Raw genomic sequence first — 15,605 nt, forward strand, 5'->3', positions numbered from 1 at the left:
TGGATTAGGACCTGCGCCGCTTCCTGTGTGAGGCAGGGTCGTACTCTGCGGATGTTGTAGAGCATGAACCTACAGGAACGGGCCACCGCCTTGATGTTGGTTGAGAACGACAGGGTGTTGTCCAGGATCACGCCAAGGTTCTTGGCGCTCTGGGAGGAGGACACAATGGAGTTGTCAACCGTGATGGCGAGATCATGGAACGGGCAGTCCTTCCCCGGGAGGAAGAGCAGCTCCGTCTTGCCGAGGTTCAGCTTGAGGTGGTGATCCGTCATCCACACTGATATGTCTGCCAGACATGCAGAGATGCGATTCGCCACCTGGTCATCAGAAGGGGGAAAGGAGAAGATTAATTGTGTGTCGTCTGCATAGCAATGATAAGAGAGACCATGTGAGGTTATGACAGAGCCAAGTGACTTGGTGTATAGCGAGAATAGGAGAGGGCCAAGAACAGAGCCCTGGGGGACACCAGTGGTGAGAGCGCGTGGTGAGGAGACAGATTCTCGCCACGCCACCTGGTAGGAGCGACCTGTCAGGTAGGACGCAATCCAAGCGTGGGCCGCGCCGGAGATGCCCAACTCGGAGAGGGTGGAGAGGAGGATCTGATGGTTCACAGTATCGAAGGCAGCCGATAGATCTAGAAGGATGAGAGCAGAGGAGAGAGAGTTAGCTTTAGCAGTGCGGAGCGCCTCCGTGATACAGAGGAGAGCAGTCTCAGTTGAATGACTAGTCTTGAAACCTGACTGATTTGGATCAAGAAGGTCATTCAGAGAGAGATAGCGGGAGAGCTGGCCAAGGACGGCACGTTCAAGAGTTTTGGAGAGAAAAGAAAGAAGGGATACTGGTCTGTAATTGTTGACATCGGAGGGATCGAGTGTAGGTTTTTTCAGAAGGGGTGCAACTCTCGCTCTCTTGAAGACGGAAGGGACGTAGCCAGCGGTCAGGGATGAGTTGATGAGCGAGGTGAGGTAAGGGAGAAGGTCTCCGGAAATGGTCTGGAGAAGAGAGGAAGGGATAGGGTCAAGCGGGCAGGTTGTTGGGCGGCCGGCCGTCACAAGACGCGAGATTTCATCTGGAGAGAGAGGGGAGAAAGAGGTCAGAGCACAGGGTAGGGCAGTGTGAGCAGAACCAGCGGTGTCGTTTGACTTAGCAAACGAGGATTGGATGTCGTCGACCTTCTTTTCAAAATGGTTGACGAAGTCATCTGCAGAGAGGGAGGAGGGGGAGGGGGAGGAGGATTCAGGAGGGAGGAGAAGGTGGCAAAGAGCTTCCTAGGGTTAGAGGCAGATGCTTGGAATTTAGCGTGGTAGAAAGTGGCTTTAGCAGCAGAGACAGAGGAGGAAAATGTAGAGAGGAGGGAGTGAAAGGATGCCAGGTCCGCAGGGAGGCGAGTTTTCCTCCATTTCCGCTCGGCTGCCCGGAGCCCTGTTCTGTGAGCTCGCAATGAGTCATCGAGCCACGGAGCGGGAGGGGAGGACCGAGCCGGCCTGGAGGATAGGGGACATAGAGAGTCAAGGGATGCAGAGAGGGAAGAGAGGAGGGTTGAGGAGGCAGAATCAGGAGATAGGTGGGAGAAGGTTTGAGCGGAGGGAAGAGATGATAGGATGGAAGAGGAGAGAGTAGCGGGGGGAGAGAGAGCGAAGGTTGGGACGGCGCGATACCATCCGAGTAGGGGCAGTGTGGGAGGTGTTGGATGAGAGCGAGAGGGAAAAGGATACAAGGCAGTGGTCGGAGACTTGGAGGGGAGTTGCAATGAGGTTAGTGGAAGAACAGCATCTAGTAAAGATGAGGTCGAGCGTATTGCCTGCCTTGTGAGTAGGGGGGAAGGTGAGAGGGTGAGGTCAAAGAGGAGAGGAGTGGAAAGAAGGAGGCAGAGAGGAAAGAGTCAAAGGTAGACGTGGGGAGGTTAAAGTCGCCCAGAACTGTGAGAGGTGAGCCGTCCTCAGGAAAGGAGCTTATCAAGGCATCAAGCTCATTGATGAACTCTCTGAGGGAACCTGGAGGGCGATAAATGATAAGGATGTTAAGCTTGAAAGGGCTAGTAACTGTGACAGCATGGAATTCAAAGGAGGCGATAGACAGATGGGTAAGGGGAGAAAGAGAGAATGACCACTTGGGAGAGATGAGGATCCCGGTGCCACCACCCCGCTGACCAGACGCTCTCGGGGTGTGCGAGAACACGTGGGCGGACGAAGAGAGAGCAGTAGGAGTAGCAGTGTTGTATGTGGTGATCCATGTTTCCGTCAGTGCCAAGAAGTCGAGGGACTGGAGGGAGGCATAGGCTGAGATGAACTCTGCCTTGTTGACCGCAGATTGGCAGTTCCAGAGGCTACCGGAGACCTGGAACTCCACGTGGGTCGTGCGCGCTGGGACCACCAGAGTAGGGTGGCCGCGGCCACGCGGTGAGGAGCGTTTGTATGGTCTGTGCAGAGAGGAGAGAACAGGGATAAACAGACACATAGTTGACAGGCTACAGAAGAGGCTACGCTAATGCAAAGGAGATTGGAATGACAAGTGGACTACACGTCTCGAATGTTCAGAAAGTTAAGCTACGTAGCAAGAATCTTATTGACTAAAATGATTAAAATGATACAGTACTGCTGAAGTAGGCCAGCTGGCAGTGGGTGCGTTGTTGACACTACACTAATCAAGTCGTTCCGTTGAGTGTAATAGTTTCTGCAGTGTTGCTATTCGGGGGCTAGCTGGCTAGCTAGCAGTGTTGTTTACGTTACGTTGCGTTAAAAGAACGACAATAGCTGGCTAGCGAACCTAGAAAATCGCTCTAGACTACACAATTATCTTTGATACAAAGACGGCTATGTAGCTAGCTAAGTAGCTAGCTACGATCAAACAAATCAAACCGTTGTACTGTAATGAAATGAAGTGAAAATGTGATACTACCTGTGAATGCGACCGGGTAGTTGAGTTCTATACAGAAGACGTTGGCTAGCGTTGGCTAGCTAGCAGAGTCACCTACGTTAAGGACGACAAATAGCTGGCTAGCTAACCTCGGTAAATTAAGATAATCACTCTAAGACTACACACTCTAAACCTAAACAACACAATTATCTTGGATACGATGATACGAAGACAGCAAAGACAGCTATGTAGCTAGCTAACACTACACTAATCAAGTCGTTCAGTTGAGTGTAATAGTTTCTCCAGTGCAGCTAATCAGTGGACGTTAGCTAGCTGGCTAGTGAAGACTACGTTAGGACGGCGAAATACGATAATTACGCAATTATCTTTGATACAAAGACGGCTATGTAGCTAGCTGAGAAGAAATTGCTAAGATTAGACAAATCAAACCGTTGTGATATGTATGTGCTATGTTGCTAAGATTAGACAAATCAAACTGTTGTGATATGTATGTGCTATGTTGTAATATGTTGTAATATGTATGTGCTATGTATGTGCTATGTTGTAATATGTATGTAATGTGTTGTAATATGTATGTAATATGTTGTAATATGTATGTAATATGTAGTAATATGTATGTAATATGTTGTAATATGTATGTGCTATGTATGTGCTATGTTGTAATATGTATGTAATGTGTTGTAATATGTATGTAATATGTTGTAATATGTATGTAATATGTTGTAATATGTATGTAATATGTTGTAATATGTATGTAATGTGTTGTAATATGTATGTAATATGTTGTAATATGTATGTCATATGTTGTAATATGTTGTAATATGTATGTGCTATGTATGTGCTATGTTGTAATATGTATGTAATGTGTTGTAATATGTATGTAATGTGTTGTAATATGTATGTAATGTGTTGTAATATGTATGTAATATGTTGTAATATATATGTGCTATGTTGTAATATGTATGTAATATGTTGTAATATGTATGTGCTATGTTGTAATATGTTGTAATATATTGTAATATGTATGTGCTATGTTGTAATATGTATGTGCTATGTTGTAATGTGTTGTAATATATATGTAAGATATATGTAATTTGTTGTAATATGTATGTAATGTGTTGTAATATGTATGTGCTATGTTGTAATGTGCTTTAATATAAATCTTTACTTGATATAGGTCTCAGTGCTGCAAGGTAATAGACTATAAGTAGAAAGGTATGGTTATCTTAAATTAGAGGTAGTTATGATTACTTGATGTAATTTATTGTATTTTTAATTTCACTTTAATTTCACCTGGTAGGCCGGTTAAGAACATGTTCTCGTTTACAAATGCGACCTGGTCAAGATAAAGCAAAGCAGTGCGACAAAAACAACAACAACACAGAGTTACACATAAACAAACGAACAGTCAATAACACAAAATAAAATAAAAATAGAAAATCTATATACAGTGTGTGCAAATGTAGAAGAGTAGGGAGGTAGGCAATAAATAGGCCATAGAGGTGAAAATAATTACAATTTAGCATTAAAACCTTAGTGATTGATGTGTAGATGATGATGTGCAAGTAGAGATACTGGGGTGCAAAAGAGCAAGAGGGTAAGTAATAATATGGGGATGAGGTAGTTGGGTGGGCTATTTACAAATGGGCTGTGTACAGGTGCAGTGATCGGAAAGATGCTCAGAAAGCTGATGCTTAAAATTACAGAGGGAGACATAAGTCTCTAGCTTCATAGATTTTTGCGATTTGTTCCAGTCATTGGCAGCAGAGAACTGGAAGGAGAGGCGGCCAAAGTAAGTGTTGGCTTTGGGGATGACCAGTGGAGCCATACGTGCTGGAGCGCATGCTATGGGTGGATGTTGCTATGGTGACCAGTGAAATATACCTGCTGGAGCGCGTGCTATGGGTGGGTGTTGCTATGGTGACCAGTGAAATATACCTGCTGGAGCGCGTGCTATGGGTGGGTGTTGCTATGGTGACCAGTGAAATATACCTGCTGGAGCGCGTGCTATGGGTGGGTGTTGCTATGGTGACCAGTGAAATATACCTGCTGGAGCGCGTGCTATGGGTGGGTGTTGCTATGGTGACCAGTGAAATATACCTGCTGGAGCGCGTGCTATGGGTGGGTGTTGCTATGGTGACCAGTGAAATATACCTGCTGGAGCGCGTGCTATGGGTGGGTGTTGCTCTGGTGACCAGTGAGCTGAGATAAGGTGTGGCTTTACCTAGCAAAGACTTATAGATGACCTGGAGCCAGTGGGTTTGGCGACGAATATGTAGCGAGGACCAGACAGCGAGAGCATACAGGTCAGTGGTGGGTGGTAAAAGGTGCTTTAATTTCATTTAATTTGGATTCATCAGTGGTAACAGTGTTTCCTATCCTCAGTGCAGTGGGCAGCTGGGAGGAGGTGCTCTTATTCTCCATGGACTTCAAAGTGCCCCAAAACCTTTTGGAATTAGTGCTACAGGATGCACATTTCTGTTTGAAAAAGCAAGCCTTAGCTTTCCTAACTGACTGAGTATATTGGTTTCTAACTTCCCTGAAAAGTTGCACGGTGGCTATTCGATGCTAATGCAGAACGCCACAGGATGTTTTGTGCTGGTCAAAGGCAGTCAAGTCTGGGGTGAACCAAGGGCTATATCTGTTCTTAGTTATACATTTTTTGAATGGGGCATGCTTATTTAAGATGGAGAGGAAAGCACTTTTGAAGAGCAACCAGGCATTCCAGGATACCTGGGCCAGGTTGATTAGAAAGGCCTGCTCGGTGAAGTGTTTTAGGGAGCGTTTTGACAGTGATGAGGGGTGGTAGTTTGACCGTGTACCCATTACAGATGCAGGCAATGAAGCAGTGATCGCTGACATCCTGGTTGAAGACAGCAGAGGTGTATTTAGAGGGCAGGTTGGTCATGAATATCTAAGAGGGTGCCCATGGTTACGGATTTAGGGTTGTACCTGGTAGGTTCCTTGATGATTTGTTGAGATTGAGGGCAACTAGCTTAGATTGTAGGATGACCGAGGTGTTAAGCATGTCCCAGTTTAGGTCACCTAACAGTACAAACTCTGAAGATAGATGGGGGGCGATCAATTCACATATGGTGTCCAGGGCACAGCTGGGGGCTGAAGGGGGTCTATAACAAGCGGCAATGGTGAAAAACTTGTTTCTGGAAAGGTGGTTTTAAAAGTAGAAGCTCAAACTGTTTGGGCACAGACCTGGATAGTATGACAGAACTCTGGATTTTATCTCTGCAGTAGATTGCAACTACGCTCCCTTTGGCAGTTCTATCTGGCAAGCCTTAGTGCTGCTGGATAGTAAGGTATGGTTAGTTTACATTAGAGTTTATAATGTATGGTTAGATTAGAGGTTGTAAAATATGGTTAGATTAGAGGTTGTAAAATATGGTTAGTTTAGATTAGAGGTTATAATGTATGGTTAGATTAGATTAGAGGTTGTAATGTATGGTTAGTTTACATTAGAGTTTATAATGTATGGTTAGATTAGAGGTTATAATGTATGGTTAGTTTAGATTAGAGGTTATAATGTATGGTTAGATTAGATTAGAGGTTGTAATGTATGGTTAGTTTACATTAGAGTTTATAATGTATGGTTAGATTAGAGGTTGTAAAATATGGTTAGATTAGAGGTTGTAAAATATGGTTAATTTAGATTAGAGGTTATAATGTATGGTTAAATTAGATTAGAGGTTGTAATGTATGGTTAGATTAGAGATTGTAATGTATGGTTAGATTAGAGGTTATAATGTATGGTTAGATTAGAGGTTATAATGTATGGTTAGATTAGATGTTGTAATTGATGGTTAGATTAGATTAGAGGTTGTAATGTATGGTTAGATTAGAGATTGTAATGTATGGTTAGATTATAGGTTATAATGTATGGTTAGATTAGAGGTTATAATGTATGGTTAGATTAGATGTTGTAATTGATGGTTAGATTAGAGGTTGTAATGTATGGTTAGATTAGAGGTTATAATGTATGGTTAGATTAGATGTTGTAATTGATGGTTAGATTAGAGGTTGTAAAATATGGTTAGTTTAGATTAGAGGTTATAATGTATGGTTAGATTAGATTAGAGGTTGTAATGTATGGTTAGATTAGAGATTGTAATGTATGGTTAGATTAGAGGTTATAAAGTATGTTTAGATTAGAGGTTGTAATGTATGGTTAGATTAGATTAGAGGTTGTAATGTATGGTTAGATTAGAGATTGTAATGTATGGTTAGATTAGAGGTTATAATGTATGGTTAGATTAGAGGTTGTAATGTATGGTTAGATTAGATTAGAGGTTATAATGTATGGTTAGATTAGAGGTTGTAATGTATGGTTAGATTAGATTAGAGGTTGTAATGTATGGTTAGATTAGATTAGAGGTTATAATGTATGGTTAGATTAGATTAGAGGTTGTAATGTATGGTTAGATTAGATTATAGGTTGTAATGTATGGTTAGATTAGAGGTTATAATGTATGGTTAGATTAGAGGTTGTAATGTATGGTTAGATTAGAGGTTATAATGTATGGTTAGATTAGAGGTTATAATGTATGGTTAGATTAGAGGTTATAATGTATGGTTAGATTAGATGTTGTAATTGATGGTTAGATTGCTGCTGCTTTTAATCAGGGCAAGGTGTCTGGCAACATGACTGAATACAAACAGTGCAACTATTCCCTCCGTAAGGCTATCAAACAAGCTAAGCGTCAGTACAGAGACAAAGTGGAATCTCAATTCAATGGCTCAGACACAAGAGGCATGTGGCAGGGTCTACAGTCAATCACGGACTACAAGATGAAATCCAGCCCAGTCACGGACCAGGATGTCTTGCTCCCAGGCAGACTAAATAACTTTTTTGCCCGCTTTGAGGACAATACAGTGCCACTGACACGGCCTGCAACGGAAACATGCGGTCTCTCCTTCACTGCAGCCGAGGTGAGTAAGACATTTAAACGTGTTAACCCTCGCAAGGCTGCAGGCCCAGACGGCATCCCCAGCCGCGCCCTCAGAGCATGCGCAGACCAGCTGGCCGGTGTGTTTACGGACATATTCAATCAATCCCTATACCAGTCTGCTGTTCCCACATGCTTCAAGAGGGCCACCATTGTTCCTGTTCCCAAGAAAGCTAAGGTAACTGAGCTAAACGACTACCGCCCGTAGCACTCACTTCCGTCATCATGAAGTGCTTTGAGAGACTAGTCAAGGACCATATCACCTCCACCCTACCTGACACCCTAGACCCACTCCAATTTGCTTACCGCCCAAATAGGTCCACAGACGATGCAATCTCAACCACACTGCACACTGCCCTAACCCACCTGGACAAGAGGAATACCTATGTGAGAATGCTGTTCATCGACTACAGCTCGGCATTCAACACCATAGTACCCTCCAAGCTCGTCATCAAGCTCGAGACCCTGGGTCTCGACCCCGCCCTGTGCAACTGGGTACTGGACTTCCTGACGGGCCGCCCCCAGGTGGTGAGGGTAGGCAACAACATCTCCTCCCCGCTGATCCTCAACACGGGGGCCCCACAAGGGTGCGTTCTGAGCCCTCTCCTGTACTCCCTGTTCACCCACGACTGCGTGGCCACGCACGCCTCCAACTCAATCATCAAGTTTGCGGACGACACAACAGTGGTAGGCTTGATTACCAACAACGACGAGACGGCCTACAGGGAGGAGGTGAGGGCCCTCGGAGTGTGGTGTCAGGAAAATAACCTCACACTCAACGTCAACAAAACTAAGGAGATGATTGTGGACTTCAGGAAACAGCAGAGGGAACACCCCCTATCCACATCGATGGAACAGTAGTGGAGAGGGTAGCTAGTTTTAAGTTCCTCGGCATACACATCACAGACAAACTGAATTGGTCCACTCACACTGACAGCGTCGTGAAGAAGGCGCAGCAGCGCCTATTCAACCTCAGGAGGCTGAAGAAATTCGGCTTGTCACCAAAAGCACTCACAAACTTCTACAGATGCACAATCGAGAGCATCCTGGCGGGCTGTATCACCGCCTGGTACGGCAACTGCTCCGCCCTCAACCGTAAGGCTCTCCAGAGGGTAGTGAGGACTGCACAACGCATCACCGGGGGCAAACTACCTGCCCTCCAGGACACCTACACCACCCGTTGTTACAGGAAGGCCATAAAGATCATCAAGGACATCAACCACCCGAACCACTGCCTGTTCACCCCGCTATCATCCAGAAGGCGAGGTCAGTACAGGTGCATCAAAGCTGGGACCGAGAGACTGAAAAACAGCTTCTATCTCAAGGCCATCAGACTGTTAAACAGCCACCACTAACACTGAGTGGCTGCTGCCAACACACTGTCATTGACACTGACCCAACTCCAGCCATTTTAATAATGGGAATTGATGGGAAATGATGTAAATATATCACTAGCCACTTTAAACAATGCTACCTTATATAATGTTACTTACCCTACATTATTAATCTCATATGCATATGTATATACTGTACTCTACATCATCGACTGCATCCTTATGTAACACATGCATCACTAGCCACTTTAACTATGCCACTTTGTTTACTTTGTCTACACACTCATCTCATATGTATATACTGTACTCGATACCATCTACTGTATGCTGCTCTGTACCATCACTCATTCATATATCCTTATGTACATGTTCCTTATCCCCTTACACTGTGTATAAGACAGTAGTTTTGGAATTGTTAGTTAGATTACTTGTTGGTTATCACTGCATTGTCGGAACTAGAAGCACAAGCATTTCGCTACACTCGCATTAACATCTGCTAACCATGTGTATGTGACAAATAAATTTGATTTGATTTGATTTGATTAGATTAGAGGTTGTAATGTATGGTTAGATTAGATTAGAGGTTGTAATGTATGGTTAGATTAGAGGTTATAATGTATGGTTACATTAGATGTTGTAATTGATGGTTAGATTAGATTAGAGGTTGTAATGTATGGTTAGATTAGAGGTTATAATGTATGGTTAGATTAGATTAGAGGTTATAATGTATGGTTAGATTAGAGGTTATAATTTATGGTTAGATTAGAGGTTATAATGTATGGTTAGATTAGATTAGAGATTATAATGTATGGTTAGATTAAATATGGTAATGTATGGTTAAATTAGAGGTTGTAAAATAAGGTTAGTTTAGATTAGAGGTTGTAATGTATGGTTAGTTTAGATTAGAGGTTGTAATGTATGGTTAAATTGGAGGTTGTAAAATATGGTTCGTTTAGATTAGAGGTTGTAAATTATGGTAGATTTGAGATTGTAATGCATGGTTAGTTTAGATTAGAGGTTATAATGTATGGTTAGATTAGAGGTTGTAATGTATGGTTAGAATAGAGGTTGTAATGTATGGTTAGATTAGAGGTTATAATGTATGGTTAAATTAGAGGTTGTAATGTATGGTTAGATTAGAGGTTATAATGTATGGTTAGATTAGATTAGAGGTTGTAATGTATGGTTAGATTAGAGGTTGTAATGTATGGTTAGATTAGAGGTTGTAATGTATGGTTAGATTAGAGGTTATAATGTATGGTTAGATTAGAGGTTGTAAAATAAGGTTAGTTTAGATTAGAGGTTGTAATGTATGGTTAGTTTAGATTAGAGGTTGTAATCTATGGTTAGATTAAAGATTGTAATGTATGGTTAAATTAGAGTGTGTAAAATATGGTTCGTTTAGATTAGAGGTTGTAAATTATGGTAGATTTGAGATTGTAATGTATGGTTAGTTTAGAGGTTGTAATGTATGGTTAGATTAGAGGTTGTAACGTATGGTTAGATTAGATTAGAGGTTGTAATATATGGTTAGTTTAGATTAGAGGTTGTAATATATGGTTAGTTTAGATTAGAGGTTGTAATGTATGGTTAGATTAGAGGTTATAATTTACGGTTAGATTAGATTAGAGGTTGTAATGTATGGTTAGATTAGAGGTTGTAATGTATGGTTAGATTAGATCAGAGGTTGTAATGTATGGTTAGATTAGATCAGAGGTTGTAATGTATGATTAGATTAGAGGTTGTAATGTATGGTTAGATTAGAGGTTGTAATGTATGGTTAGATTAGAGATATAATTTATGGTTAGTTTAGATTAGAGGTTGTAATATATGGTTAGATTAGATTAGAGGTTGTAATGTATGGTTAGATTAGAGGTTGTAATGTATGGTTAGATTAGAGGTTGTAATGTATGGTTAGATTAGAGGTTATAATGTATGGTTAGATTAGAGGTTATAATGTATGGTTAGATTAGAGGTTATAATGTATGGTTGGTTAGATTAGAAGTTGTAATGTATGGTTAGATTAGAGGTTGTAATGTATGGTTAGATTAGAGGTTGTAATGTATGGTTAGATTAGAGGTTTTAATGTATGGTTAGATTAGATTAGAGGTTGTAATGTATGGTTAGATTAGAGGTTATAATGTATGGTTAGATTAGAGGTTATAATGTATGGTTAGATTAGAGGTTATAATGTATGGTTGGTTAGATTAGAAGTTGTAATGTATGGTTAGATTAGAGGTTGTAATGTATGGTTAGATTAGAGGTTGTAATGTATGGTTAGATTAGATTAGAGGTTGTTATGTATGGTTAGATTAGAGGTTGTAACGTATGGTTAGATTAGAGGTTGTAATGTATGGTTAGATTAGATTAGAGGTTGTTATGTATGGTTAGATTAGAGATTGTAATGTATGGTTAGTTTAGATTCGAGTTTGTAATTTAAATTAAATTAGAGGTTGTAAAATATGGTTAGTTTAGATTAGAGGTTTTAATGTATGGTTAGATTAGAGGTTGTAATGTGTGGTTAGATTAGAGGTTGTAATGTATGGTTAGATTAGAGGTTGTAATGTATGGTTAGATTAGAGGTTGTAATGTATGGTTAGATTAGAGGTTGTAATGTATGGTTAGATTAGAGGTTGTAATTTATGGTTAGATTAGAGGATGTAATGCATGGTTAGATTAGAGGTTGTAATGTATGGTTAGATTAGAGTTTATAATGTATGGTTAGATTAGAGGTTGTAATGTATGGTTAGATTAGAGTTTATAATGTATGGTTAGATTAGAGGTTGTAAAATATGGTTAGTTTAGATTAGAGGTTGTAATGTATGGTTAGATTAGAGGTTGTAAATTATGGTAGATTTGATATTGTAATTTATGGTTAGTTTAGATTAGAGATTGTAATGTATGGTTAGATTAGAGGTTGTAATGTATGGTAGATTTGATATTGCAATTTATGGGTAGTTTAGATTAGAAATTGTAATATATGGTTAGTTTATATTACAATTTGTAATATATGGTTAGTTTAGATTAGATGCTGTAATTTAAGGTTAGTTTAGATTAGAGGTTGTCATGGTTACTTGATGTAGGCCTCTGTGCTGCTGGGGCCTTTGAGCTGGTCTTCCATCAGGTAGGTGTTGTGGGAAGAGCTGATAAAGTAGTGGTTGATTGGCTGGCTCATATCCTGGAACACCTTCTTGTGGGCGGGGTTGAAGATAGACCCCTCCTCCTGTTGCAGGTACATCAGGAAGCCATCTTTGGTCATGTGATTCATATGCTTTGCTGGTGGAGGGAATGTGGGGGGGCAGAATGAATTAGGGGATTGGGGATAGAGTGGCTGTGTGGAGTAGGCCTACCAGATATATATAATTTAGTTTATAAAGGAAAAGTGCTACAGAAATATGAAAGGTTGGACTATTTTAGCACATTCCTAGAATACCATAAAATTGTATTTTGTCATCCCATACTGCATCCGTCATCCAGCTGATATTGAGTCAGTGCCAGAACAGCTCTCACCCGAGTCATCCAGCTCATATTGAGTCAGTGCCAGAACAGCTCTCACCTGAGTCATCCAGCTGATATTGAGTCAGTGCCAGAACAGCTCTCACCTGAGTCATCCAGCTGATATTGAGTCAGTGCCAGAACAGCTCTCACCTGAGTCATCCAGCTGATATTGAGTCAGTGCCAGAACAGCTCTCACCTGAGTCATCCAGCTGATATTGAGTCAGTGCCAGAACAGCTCTCACCTGAGTCATCCAGCTCATATTGAGTCAGTGCCAGAACAGCTCTCACCTGAGTCATCCAGCTGATATTGAGTCAGTGCCAGAACAGCTCTCACCTGAGTCATCCAGCTCATATTGAGTCAGTGCCAGAACAGCTCTCACCTGAGTCATCCAGCTGATATTGAGTCAGTGCCAGAACAGCTCTCACCTGAGTCATCCAGCTGATATTGAGTCAGTGCCAGAACAGCTCTCACCTGAGTCATCCAGCTGATATTGAGTCAATGCCAGAACAGCTCTCACCCGAGTCATCCAGCTCATATTGAGTCAGTGCCAGAGCAGCTCTCACCTGAGTCATCCAGCTCATATTGAGTCAGTGCCAGAACAGCTCTCACCCGAGTCATCCAGCTCATATTGAGTCAGTGCCAGAGCAGCTCTCACCTGAGTCATCCAGCTCATATTGAGTCAGTGCCAGAGTATTTAATCATTCCCAACTTCCAATTGGCTCATTCATCCCTCTCCTCTCCCATGTAACTATTCCTCAGGATGTTGCTGTAAATTAGAATGTGTTCTCAGTCAACCTACCTGGTAAAATAATGGTTAAATAAAAAAAACAGAGCATCTCTCACCTGAGTCATCCAGCTCGTATTTCTCTATGAGTCTTAAGGCGTCCTCCAAGGTGGCCACCTCACGCTGCTCATTCAGCAGGAAGTTGAGCAGGTCCTGGGCGCTCATCTGCCCCCCCGTGGCGGCGTGCTTCTCGTAGATCACATCGATCTCCTCCCGGTGAGTCAACAGGTCATAGAAGTGTTTGATTTCAGAACCCTCCAGGGTGCCAGAGTTTGACGTGTCACATTTCTACAGGACAAGATCATTTACTTTACTACATTGACTTCCTCCTCAGATGACATGAAATGCTTTGAGACCTGGCAGAACCTTAAATGAAACTGATATGCATACAGGAACATGAAATAACTGCATTAAGAACTATCATGCCTCTACAGTTGTAATCTTCTATAACAACCTCATTGTTAGTCATTAACAACCTCATTGCAAGCTTCTATAGCAACCCCATTGTAAGTCATTAACAACCTAATGTTTAGTCATTAACAACCTCATTTTAGTCATTAACAACCTCATTGTAAGTCTATATCAAACTCATTGTAAGTCATTCACAAACTCATTGTAAGTCATTCACAACCTCATTGTAAGTCATTAACAACCTTATTGTAAATCCATCACAACCTCATTGTAAGTCCATCACAACCTCATTGTAAGTCCATCACAACCTCATTGTAAGTCCATCACAACCTCATTGTAAGTCCATCACAACCTCATTGTAAGTCATTCACAACCTCATTGTAAGTCATTCACAACCTCATTGTAAGTCCATCACAACCTCATTGTAAATCCATCACAACCTCATTGTAAGTCCATCACAACCTCATTGTAAGTCCATCACAACCTCATTGTAGTAAGTCCATCACAACCTCATTGTAAGTCATTCACAACCTCATTGTAAGTCATTCACAACCTCATTGTAAGTCCATCACAACCTCATTGTAAGTCATTAACAACCACATTGTAAATCCATCAACAGATATCCACTCACTGTAAACAGCAATTTAGCGTAGGTCTCGTCCACCTCGATGTTGATCTGGCGGAGGAAGTGTTTCAGCTCCTTCAGAGTCATCATGTTGTCCTTGTTCTTGTCTGCTTTCCTCATACAGTTGAAGATCCAGCTTTAATACCTCCAGATGGAAGGATCAAACACTGAACAGAGATTAACCTTTGACCTAAGCACATTATAGATGGGAATACACTTTACTGCATAGGCTGAACAAATAGTTTCAGACATGTTACTCTAAGTATCTAAACAACGTATTAGTTGTGATTTTCAAAGCAAGCAGCTTAACGAAAGAGGATACTGCTCGCTCGTCTGCTGGCGGTTGAGTTTCTTCATGTTAGAGATGATCTTCTCCAGGCCATTGACCCACTGCCTAGCCTCCTCTGCCGAGGTCGCCACCAGGTCCAGGTTCCTCCTGCGGCCCTTAAAGAAGATGGAGAAACAGCGGTCCTCAACGTGGGCCTCTGTGTGCTTCTGAAGACCCTCCGACTGACGGCCCATACGCACAGAATCTACGTCATCAATGGAGACTGGAAGGGGAGACAAGAGGGGAGGTGCATGTTAGTTTTTACTTAGCAGACAATCTTATCCAGTGCCACTCACAGGAGCAATTATGGTTAAGTGCCTTGACGGCTCGGAGATTCAAACCTTTTGGACCAATGCTCTACCTGAGCATTTGATAGTTCCTTGGTTAAAACCAAAGAGCCTCGAGATCCAGGTGAGCAGGCGGCAGCGTAGCCTAGTGGTTAGAGCATTGGACTAGTAACCGGAAGGTTGCAGGTTCAAATCCCCGAGCTGTTCCTAGGCCGTCATTGAAAAAAGAATTTGTTCTTAACTGACTTGCCTAGTTAAATAAAGGTAAAAAAAACAAACATTTTAAATGTGATGACATGGCTGTCGCCAGAGCCTGTCCCAATCATGGCTTTATCGCATCTATCCCAGACAGAAACATATAGGAGAGGGTGGGATTGATAGGACAGGGTGACAGAGGAGGGTAGGCAGGGTGTGCCAGGCCCTCTTCCACCCATCTATCTACAGGACAACACTGTGTTTCAATGTGACGGTGGACATCTAAGGCTTTCTGCCACTCACAGCA

At 42.0% G+C, this 15,605-nt stretch overlaps 1 protein-coding gene across 1 annotated transcript in view; it reads right to left on the reverse strand.

The window, feature by feature from the left end:
• The window catches only part of LOC123991459 (1-phosphatidylinositol 4,5-bisphosphate phosphodiesterase delta-1-like), a 74,712-nt gene that overhangs the window by 31,001 nt on the left and 28,106 nt on the right, over positions 1-15,605 (reverse strand). Inside the window, exons 2-5 of the mRNA XM_046293075.1 lie at positions 14,811-15,039; positions 14,495-14,624; positions 13,512-13,740; positions 12,244-12,445 (exon numbers count right to left, since the gene is read on the reverse strand). Coding sequence (XP_046149031.1) covers positions 12,244-12,445; positions 13,512-13,740; positions 14,495-14,624; positions 14,811-15,039 — 790 coding nt within the window. The remainder of the gene's footprint in view (positions 1-12,243; positions 12,446-13,511; positions 13,741-14,494; positions 14,625-14,810; positions 15,040-15,605) is intronic.

Source organism: Oncorhynchus gorbuscha, linkage group LG12 (genome assembly GCF_021184085.1).
Source record: "Oncorhynchus gorbuscha isolate QuinsamMale2020 ecotype Even-year linkage group LG12, OgorEven_v1.0, whole genome shotgun sequence".
NCBI lineage: Eukaryota > Metazoa > Chordata > Actinopteri > Salmoniformes > Salmonidae > Oncorhynchus > Oncorhynchus gorbuscha.